The sequence below is a fragment of the Budorcas taxicolor genome, chromosome X (genome assembly GCF_023091745.1).
Source record: "Budorcas taxicolor isolate Tak-1 chromosome X, Takin1.1, whole genome shotgun sequence".
Classification (NCBI taxonomy): Eukaryota; Metazoa; Chordata; class Mammalia; order Artiodactyla; family Bovidae; genus Budorcas; species Budorcas taxicolor.
In genome coordinates this window covers 71,283,392-71,294,411 of record NC_068935.1, presented here as the reverse complement: position 1 = coordinate 71,294,411, position 11,020 = coordinate 71,283,392, and the positions used below count along the sequence as shown (strand labels likewise).

At 36.6% G+C, this 11,020-nt stretch overlaps 1 protein-coding gene across 1 annotated transcript; it reads right to left on the bottom strand.

Annotated features, from left to right (window-relative positions):
- Positions 1 to 1,708: 1,708 nt before the first annotated feature.
- On the bottom strand, positions 1,709 to 10,398 carry HMGN5 (high mobility group nucleosome binding domain 5). Its single transcript, XM_052663855.1, has 6 exons — positions 10,304 to 10,398; positions 8,394 to 8,423; positions 7,828 to 7,857; positions 7,486 to 7,539; positions 4,976 to 5,110; positions 1,709 to 2,350 (listed from the first exon to the last, which is right to left on the bottom strand). The coding sequence occupies exons 1-6, from the start codon at positions 10,316 to 10,318 to the stop codon at positions 1,709 to 1,711; spliced, it is 906 nt and encodes a 301-aa protein (XP_052519815.1). The 5' UTR covers positions 10,319 to 10,398.
- Positions 10,399 to 11,020: the final 622 nt, after the last annotated feature.

Here is an 11,020-nt window from a genome sequence, read left to right as displayed (position 1 = left end):
AATAACAAAAGCAGCAAAAGGACAAAATAGATAAATTAGATTTAATAATAAAAAAATCCTTTCTGTGCATCAAAGGATTCTATCAAGAAAGTTAAAAGACAGTCCATAGAATGGGGAAAATATTTTGCAATTCATTACATCTGATAAGGGATTTCTATCTAAAATATATACATGTCTTACAACTTAGTACTAAAAAGACAACCCAAGTAAAAACTGGGTTAAGGGTGTGTTAGACATTTTACTGAAGAAGTTATCCAAATTGCCAAGAAGCACATGAGAAGATGCTCAACATCATTAGGGAAATGCAAATAAAAATTAACATGATTTTGATCACTCCAAAATCACCTCATTAAGATTTCTATAATAAAAAAGACAGACAATAACAAGGATGTGAAGAAATTAGAACACTCATACATTGCTGGTCAGTATAAAAAATGCTGAAGCCACTTTGGAAAGCTGTCTGGAAGTTTCTCAAAAAGTTAAACATAGACTTACTATATAGTTCAGTGGTTCTACTCCTAGCTATATAACTAGGAGAAAGGAAAACATACATGTACACAAAAACTTGTACACAAATGTTCATAGCATTATTTATAATTGATAAAACAGAAACAACTCAAAAATTCAACAAACAATGTAGTGTTTCAATGCAATATAATATTATTCATCCATAAAAGAAATGTAGTAATGATACACGCTACAACATGGATGAATCTGAAAAATTATTCTAAGAAAAGAAGCCAGACACAAAAGGCCATGTATTGCATGATTCCATTTCTATGAAGTATCCAGAATAGGCAAACACATAGATACAGAAAGCAAATTAGTTGCCAGGGCCCAGTGGTGGGACTGGTTGAGGGGAATGGACAGAGACCTCTAACTGGTACTTTCTTGTTTTGGTGATGAAAATATCATGGGATTAGATAGTGGATAGTGATAGTGGTTGCACAACATTGTGAATATACTAAAACCATAGAATCATGCATTCTGAAATGGCTGAAATGGTGAATTTTATGCTTATTTTATCTCAGTGCAAATCTTAAAAAATATTTTCATGAACATCACAATAGAAAAAAAAAGCATTATAATATTTCACTAACTGCAATTTGGAGATATAACAAACTACAATCATCTTTGAAGATAATTTTTATTAAGATAATTCCAATAAAATGTTGTGAATACACATATTATCAGAACTTCCATTCTGAAATAAACATTTGTATTTCTTTTAAAAATGGAATTTCAATTGCATTTTTCCCAAGTAATATCACAGTTATATTTGGTAAAGATAATTCTTACTCTTACCATTACATGAAAACAGTTCACTTTCTTTATAAAAACAACCTAGAGAACCACAAGAATTTTTGAGGAAATTCTTTTGGGATCTCTCCACTTTGTGAAATTATCACATACAGGAGTAAAATTAAAATTCAAAGATTTAACATATAAATTACAGAAAAGGGTATTCACCGACAAAGTTGAAAGCATATTTTTTTCTATATATTCCACCATTATAATTACAAAGTTTATAGATAATAATTCAATGTTAGGAAATTTGTGACTAATGAACAGTATGAAGATGTTTTGAAACTAAATTGATGTTAAAGAAAAGCTGTGTCTATAAAATATTTGATAAAAATATTCATCTCTATTAACATTATAACATAGAGGTACATATTACCAAACTATGAAACCATATAGGGCAGCTTTAAGCAATACTCTGAGACTCTTCTTTTTTGACCTCTTCTCCTTTGGTTATTTTTCCAATTTCAGCCTTGCTTTCATCTTTTACATCTCCTCCATCTTCTTTTCCATTTTCTTTCTCTTTTCCTTCTTTCTTTTTTTCATCTTCCTTCTCATTTCCACCATCATCCCTTTTTCTATCTTCATCCTTTTTTCCAGCTTCTCCCATTTTTCCATCTCTTTTATCTTTTCCATCTTCAGATTCTTTGCCATCTTCTCCTTTCCCTTTCCCATCTTCATTTTCTTTTTTCTCTCTTTTTTCTTTTTCATCTTTTTCCTCTTTACCATCTTCTCCTTTCCCTTTTCTAATTTTACCCTCTTTTCCATCTCCAGTTTCTTTCTTGTCTTCTTCCTCTTTTCCATCTTCTTCTTTCTCTTTTCTCCCCTCATCTTTTTTTTCAACTTCTTTCCCTTTTCCATCTTTGTCCTCCTCTACATCTTTTCCTTTCACTTCTTCCTTATTTTGATCTCCATCTCCTTTTTGATCTTCTTTTTGATCTTCTTTTCCATCTTTTGCCACTGCCTCTTTCTTTTCTTCTCCTTCTTCTTTGATATCTTTAATTTTTTCTTCTTTTATTTCCTCTATTTCTCTTTCAGGAACTGGTGCCTATAATGAATATCAAACAAAAAACAAGACTATATTTGTAAATATGGAACCAAGATAGAATTATAGCTATTATTAAAGAAAGTACTTTCCCTGTGGAAAAGGCCTCCTAAAAAACATGTCATAAGGAAGTATTATATGAAATAGAATTAATTAAAGTATCTCTACATAATCATGCACAAATAGATATTTGGAACAATAAATTTGGAAAAACCTATTAATATAAATAATTTTCATTACAAATATGAGGAAACAGAGTACAGAAAAAAATAACATATTCTCTATCAATAATTCTCAATGAGTAGTATACACATATACAAAATATATTTCTTGAAGAAATAATACATTTTATTTCTATATTGGTGATATTTAGGTTTACTTTGTAAAAAGTTAGTTGAAAAGACTTTTACCAGATATCATAGGATCAGTTACAAAAGATTTTCCCTATATGCACAGGTTTGATTTATAGATTTGGCATTAAACCCCATTTTAACTGTTTTAACTATAATACTGAAAAAAGTGATAAGATAAATATGCAAAGTAAGATCCATTGGAAACATAAACATACTGATCTCCTTTGCAATCTGAAGAGGGAAAAAGACTCATATGATCTCGAAAAGGGATTTACAAATAGCCCATGTACTGACAAAAGGAATAGAGGATCAGTTTATATTTAATAGGACAGTCATTAGATTATCAAGATCACTGGCATTGTTCTATTAATATCAGTGCTAACCCACTGCTCCCATACCCATTACTGAAAATTCTCAAATATTAAATTCATTTTATTTCTTTTTCTCTTATTTACCACTATAGTATATGCTGTATACAGAATGTATGTGTCCCTCAAAATTCATATGATGAAACCTAATTTCCAATGTGATGGTATTTGGAGGTGAGGTCAATGGGAGGTGATTTGGTTATGAGGGTAGAGCCCTAATAAAAGGGATTTATGTCCTTATAAAAGAGGCCCCAGAGAGCTCTCTCACCCTTTCTATGGTGTCAGGACACAGCAAGAAGATTGCCATCCACAGACTAGGAAGCAAGTCCTCTGTTCATTTCAGTTCAGTTAAGTCGCTCAGTTGTGTCCGACTCTTTGCAACCCCATGAACCGCAGCAAGCCAGGCTTCCCTGTCCATCACCAACTCCTGGAGGTTACCTAAAATCATGTCCATTGAATCAGTGATACCATCCAACCATTTCATCCTCTGTTGTCCCCTTCTCCTCCTGCCTTCAATCTTTCCCAGCATCAGGGTCTTTTCAAATGAGTCAGCACTTCGCATCAGGTGGCCAAATTATTGGAGTTTCAGCTTCAACGTCAGTCCTTCCAATGAACACCCAGGACTGATCTCCTTTAGGATGGACTGGTTGCATATCCTTAGAGTCCAAAGGACCCTCAAGAGTCTTCTCCAACACCACAGTTTAAAAACATCAATTCTTCAGCGCTCAGCTTTCCTTATAGTCCAAATCTCACATCCATACATGACCACTGGAAAAACTATAGCCTTGATTAGATGGACCTTTGTTGATAAAGTAATGTCTGTGCTTTTCAGTATGCAATCTAGCTTGGTCATAACTTTCCTTCCAAGGGGTAAGAGTCATAATTTCATGGCTGCAGTTACCATCTGCAGTGATTTTGGAGCCCCCTAAAATAAAGTCAGCCACTGTTTCCACTGTTTCGCCATCTATTTGCCATAAAGTGATGGGACCGGACACCATGATCTTCGTTTTCTGAATGTTGAGCTTTAAGCCAACTTTTTCACTCTCCTCTTTCACTTTCATCAAGAGGCTCTTTAGTTCTTCTTCACTTTCTGCAATAAGGGTGGTGTTTAGTTCTTCTTCACTTTCTGCAATAAGGGTGGTGTCATCTGCATATCTGAGGTTATTGATATTTCTCCCAGCAGTCTTGATTCCAGCTAGTGCTTCTTCCAGCCCAGCATTTCTCATGATGTACTCTGAATATAAGTTAAATAGGTATGGTGACAATATACAGCCTTGACGTACTCCTTTTCCTATTTGGAACCAGTCTGTTGTTCCATGCCCAGTTCTAACTGTTGCTTCCTGACATGCATACAGATTTCTCAAGAGGCAGGTCAGGTGGTCTGGTATTCCCATCTCTTGAAGAATTTTCCATAGTTTATTGTGATCCACAGGTCAAAGGCTTTGGCATAGTCAATAAAGCAGAAATAGATGTTTTTCTGGAACTCTCTTGCTTTCTCAATCCAGCAGATGTCGGCAATTTGACCTCTGGTTCCTCTGCCTTTTCTAAAACCAGCTTGAACATCTGGAAGTTCACAGTTCATCTACTGTTGAAGCCTGGCTTGGAGAATTTTGAGCATTATTTTACTAGCGTGTGAGATGAGTGCAACTGTGCAGGTCCTCAGCAGATACCAAAAATGTTGGTACCTTGATCTTGGACTTCCCAGCCTTTAGAACTAAAGGAGAAATAAATTTCTGCTATTTATAAGCCACCCAGTCTGTGGTATTTTGTTACAGCAGGCTGAACAGACTAAGACACTATGGAGACATACTCATTTAATGTTTCTCAACTTTTAAACTACAAGGCAAACAAGATTTCTTTTAGTTGAACCCATTGTTAAACTTTCAAATGGACAAATTTGAATATACCTCTATAATTTTGGCCCCTCCATTTTCAGTAGTTTCATTTTTGTATTCTTTAACAACTTCTTTGTTGGTTTCAGCTATGGTTTTGGCACTTGCATCTGTGTTTTTTCCCATCATATCATTTTTGGTCTTCATTTTCTGTCCAGCAACACAAAACAATAAAAAGATAAATACACAATTTGATTGGTATGTTGATTAAATGGCACAATTATTTTACCAACTGTTGTAACAGTTTATGGAAAAGCTTTAAAATACTTTCAGTGTCATTATAAACTTGAAATGCCATTAAAATGAATACTATTCCTCTTATATAAATCAAAGTTTCTCTCAGATGAAAAGCAACAAGTTAGAATGCTGACCAGTAGCTACTCAGGGCCAATTGCCAGCATCAGATTAAAATTTGATAAATTAATTATCTTTTATTAGAGGGGACCAGTTTATCCCTGTCATGTCTAATAATTAGCAATAGGGTTTTTGATTGCAGAGCCTCCATTGGTAATAATTATGAATAATACTAAGTTAGGGATAGCACCAATTTAAATACATTTAAAAGAGATAACATGGGGATATTAGTGATTTGAGTCATGATTTGTTTGCAAGAAAGCTCTCTGCCCTAAGTGTGTATGTGGTAGAAAGAGCACTGGATTAAGGGGCCAGCAAACATGTGTTTTAAATCTGGATCTCTTTTTTGCTTGATGTGACTTTGAGCAAAAGCATAAATTTCTCTGTGTTTATTTTTTCAAATGTAAGAGAGAGTAATACCACCTACCTACCAGGATGTTGTAAGAAGCAAATGATAAAATATATGTGAAATTACACTGGAAACTGCAAAATGCAATGCAGATATATTATTATCCTTTTAACACATGAGAAACTGAGAGCCAAGGAGGGTGAAGTGTTTTTATATTATGTTTTATTCTAGCATTTTTTTAAAGAAGAAATGAACAGTGTTTACTATTTTAACAACTTGTAAATTGAGTATTTAATTTTATGAATAGTGACCTTGAAATGTGAAATAGAGAAAAACCAAATAGAAACTTTCTCTTCTGTTGTCATTTACTGTGATTAATAAAACTATTGCCATAGTTTTAGCAAGGTCTTTTAATCAAGGATTTTAAAGCATTTTCAATCACTGAATTATGGGATTAGGTGATTTCTAACGTTTCTGCTAGCCTTAATGTTTTATGATGTTAAGAATTCAACCCAAAGCCAGTGCTCTATGACAACCCAGAGGGGTGAGATGGGGACGGAGAGGGGTTTAAGAGGGAGGGGACATATATCATATGTATACCTATGGCTGATTCATGTTAATGTATGGCAGAAAACAACACTATATCATAATGTAATTGTCCTCCAATAAAAAATTAAATTAAATTAAAGAATTCCACCTATCCTTAAAACATCAACAATGCCTCAATAAAGAATTCTAAAAAGAAATAAAATCATATTATATTCACAATAAATAAAGGTAAATATAGGGGGAAAAGTATGCTTAATATTGAGGCTATCTCTATTTTTAATATTTTTCTAACCACAACACCAGAGCATAGGAGCCTATATTAAATCAATTGTGTGCATTTGAAAATAATATATGTGAAAGCACTTTGCAAATTGTTCAGTATCATCAAACGTTGCTGCTACTGCTGCTAAGTCACTTCAGTCATGTCCGACTCTGTGCAACCCCATAGACGACAGCCTACCAGGCTCCGCCATCCCTGGGATTCTCCAGGCAAGAACACTGCAGTGGGTTGCCATTTCCTTCTCCAGTGCATGAAAATGAAAAGTGAAAGTGAGGTCTCTCAGTCGTGTCCGACTGAGCGACCCCATGGACTGTAGCCTACCAGGCTTTTCCATCCATGGGATTTTCCAGGTAAGAGTACTGGAGTGGGATGCCATCACCTTCTCCGATTATCAAACGTTAGTTACTATTATTATCACAAAACATTACTTTGGTTACTACAGTTTATACCTTGTGTTTTCCCAGGAATATTGGTATTGTAACTGTATGAATTCAAAAGCATGCATATTTTATGGCCCTATCGAACTAAATTTTTGTTTTGTCTCTTCCTAGGGAAAATGTCAATACACAGTAGAAAACCACAGAACACAAACAAATACTTCCTACTCAAAGGGCTGACATGTACCATATGGTATGATGTATAATGTAATATGGGGTTTCCCTGGTGGTTTAGTGGTAAAGTATCTGCCTGATGATGTTGGAGAGGCAGGTTTGATCCGTGGGTTGGGAAGATCCCCTGGAGAAGCAAATGGCAATCCACTCCAGTATTCTTGCCTGGGAAATCCCATGGATAGAGGAGCCTGGCGAGCTACAGCCCATGGTGTTGCAAAATAGTCGGACACGACTTAGCAACCAAATCACAACAACAACAAATAATGTAATATATGACTAACTGAAATGAAAACAAAGCAAAATTATCAACTTGTATGCCTTTCCAAAAAACTATTTCTGAAGAAAAGCATGTTTCTCTCAATATTGCTTGCTGAATATTTACCCTTGGAGTTGATGTTCTTTTGGGCTTCAAATCTGGTATAATGGGCACAGGCAACTGCAAAAAAAAAAAGAAAGAAAAATAAAAGAAGTGCAAATCATGGGGGAAGAGAGAGAAGACATCATAACTGAAGAAAGATCACTAACTGAAATTCAACTTCGTGATTAAAATAAATGAGTGTAGTTCAAACTGAAAACTAGGACAAAAATATTTCCTTGGTGAGAAAGTTTTTCTTAAAACATCAAAAATAAATCTTGTATTAAATGACTAACACATTCCAGAATCCACTGAAGTCTAAAACTATATTTTACAATAAATGGGCAAAGTTTTATAAAGACTACTTACAGCAGACAGTCTGGCTGATCTTCTCTTTGGCTATAAGTTAAAAATAATTATCAGTTAAGAAAATTATAGATACACAAAACTAGAAATATTTATATTGTGGTGAAAATATTTAGTGTAACACTATATATATGTTGTCATTAAGAAGGATTGTGAGCTTGATTAGAAAGTATCATTGAACTAATAAAAATATAAGTTTTGATTTTTCCCTTCTCTGGACCCTTCATATGCTTAAGAAAAAAATTCCAAATTAAATTGCAATTGCTAGGCTAAATCAACACAATGGCTAATAACAGTATATTTAGAAATGAAAATATAGCCCTTTCTTGGAAATCAACAAAGCAATTCTTTAGTTAAAAGGAAGAAACTCTCTCCAGATCTTAAACACAATACCATCCTAAGTCCCAAGAAGTTTGGAGTTTTCAATACCTACTATTTCTGAGAGAGACCACTGGCATGCCATATGGTACAAATACACTAAGAAGCATTTAAGTTTTAGTTGCTTATGTTTAAATTTTAAAGAACAAGTGAATTTTTTTCAGACAGACTCTGAAACTAAAGAAACTCACCTCTTGCTTCATATCACCTTGACCTGCAGCCTATACAGAGGAGAAAACCACACAGGAATAAGGTCATTGATATAAATGTATAGATCTGAAAATATTGCCTATAGATTGCAGTCTGGAATATAACAGCTTATGACTTTTTCCTGAATTTCTGCTCAAGTAGCCACCCGTTATTGCCTAGTAGCATGCTGTCTACTAACGTGCAAATGTACACCAAGATGCAAATGAATTCCCAAGACATGTTTATATAACTGATAGTCAATTTCATCCTTTTGTATAAACTGTATCTCCTAACAACAAACTTTAATTTTAAAATCCACCTGTTGTAGCCCATGTTAAAGCCAAAGAGGATGAGAGAGGGCGAGCAGAATGAAGGGTGGAGCTTCATGCAATTTCCCCGTCTGTTTAGCCTCATGCTTGAGATGTAATTGTACTTATCTGACGCTCCCTTATCGCCTCCAAGTTCTGCAGACAAGAACTACAATCCCCACAATGCTTTGCGGCGGCGGGGGTTTACCTCTTTGTTACAACGTCAGCGCGTTTTATTGAGAAGCCGGCTGCGGATTTTAAAACTTCCCGCCACTACCTGCTACAAGGTTGCTGTCAGTTTTGTAAAATCGCAAGATCCATTGCACAAGCCTAGAAAAGCGCAGCGGCGGGAATCACAGAAAGGGGGTTGCTGATTAGAAACCATCGCTTTCTGTCTTTTTAGACTGGAAATTACTAAGCTATTGAACGAGTCATACAGCCTCAGAGCACCAGGGAATTTCAGTCTTATTCCTATTTCTAAAAATAGGGAAGACAAACGAATAGAGAGGAATAATACTTTAAAAAATCATAACGCCTTACAATAGCACAGTATTTTACAATTTTATCAAACAACAAAACAGCGATCGATTTCACTTCTAAGGGACCCCGCTCCTCAACAAACAAACAAACAAACAAATCAACACCGAGTGTGAATTTCTTTCTTGTCCAAGAGAGGTCATGATTTTTTAAGTGGAGTCGCTAAGAGTTGGACACGACTTCACTTTCACTTTTCACTTTCATGCATTGGAGGAGGAAATGGCAACCCACTCCAGTATTCTTGCCTGGAGAATCCCAGGGACAGAGGAGCCTAGTGGGCTGCCGTCTATGGGGTCGTAGAGAGTCAGACACGACTGAAGCGACTTAGCAGCAGCAGCGACAGCAGCCCTTGAATAACTCCTATCAATTCTTCGTGTCTAAAGTGAGCAAATCCACGCTACCCCAAGATCAGCAATAGTTTATCTGACGCATTCCTCTTATCATTCTTCCACCTTTAGACAGTGAGCTTGGAGAGTCTCAGACCTCTCGGGCCTAAAGTTGTTATTACAACGGTGAATCTTTACCTTCTCCAGGACAGTTTGAAGTCTGCGCCGCCTAATGGCGCAGGATTACCACTGCAAAGCCATCTGGCTTGACAAGAAGTGGAGGAGGGAAAAAAAGAAAACGGGAAGAACAAAGGCAAATAAATATGGGAGAAAGCCATGGCCTTCGTTCACCCAAATGGGACGGTTCCCGGAGGAAATCTGGAGGCTGAGGAGGAAATTAGTGCCTGAAAGTGTGGTTGGGAGAAGAGTTCTCCAATAGGGTAAGCGGAGGAAAGGGGGTGGGGTAGGAAGCGACAGCACAGCGCTATGGCTGTTTGTAATTCAGCACGGAGACACCTCTCAAGCGATTCTTTCCCTTAAACAAAACAAGCCAAAAAGTGAACTACTAGTTGCGTGAAAGACCATCCTCAACCTTGTATTAACCGATATTTGCCCTTCCCTCCCCTTAGGCACCTCACAAAATCGAACTAGAAGCCAAAATGCTTTTTAAAAAAGTCTCTGCCGATTAGGAAATATGTATTTCAGTCGCTAATACCCCTTCTATCTTCCTATTTCACTTACCTTTCTTTTGGGCATTGTTGCAGCTCTCTATAGATCTTAGCAGTCAGCAGAAAAAAAGCTGAGAGCAGTCTCTACACGACCGCTCAGAGAGCAACTGAGTTTTCAATGAACTAATTAAAGTACGACCTGTACTTGCCTTCAAAAAAAAAAAAAAAAAAACAAACCTCTCGTTATTGGCAACATTAAACGCACCAAGACACAACCAAGCTACGTGAATGGTTAGCAGAGTGGGAGCCAAATTGGAGTGACAGGCTGGCAGACCAATAAGAGGAGTGACCAGCCCAGGGGGCGTGGCTCACGGACTCTCGGAGCCCTCGAAGGCTGCCTGCTCGTACTGCTGGTGGGTTAGAGGAGCACCTTGACTTAGTGGACTCAAAGGTCTGAAGCATAAATCTGGCGGGAAAGCTGGGATTGTCCTTATCGGTTCTCTTTTCTTTTTTTTTTTCCTTTATATAGTAATAACAGGAGAAAGTCACTACACTTGCTTTCTCCACGGTCTCCAAAAGTTTCTTCCTGGAAGGAAAGTGCTTTTCAGACAGGACTGGGCCTAGGCTCCAATCTTTCCATTCTACCTTTGGCAGGAGGATGTAGATGACATGAGAGGAGTACTCTTTCAGAAAGTAGAAAAGAGTGGAGCTGTTTCTCAGGTTGTGGAGACTGCGCCACACCAGAATTGTGGTCCTGGCAGGATCAGGGTGCCAAAACGGGGCATCTTTC

Excerpts from the sequence above, each read along its gene's own strand:
- HMGN5 (XM_052663855.1), bottom strand. Across the intron at positions 7,540-7,827 it reads GATCAGCCAGACTGTCTGCT|TTGCCTGTGCCCATTATACC; the intron begins GTAAGTAGTCTT and ends TTTTTTTTGCAG. Across the intron at positions 5,111-7,485 it reads AAAGAACATCAACTCCAAGG|AAAATGAAGACCAAAAATGA; the intron begins GTAAATATTCAG and ends GTTGCTGGACAG.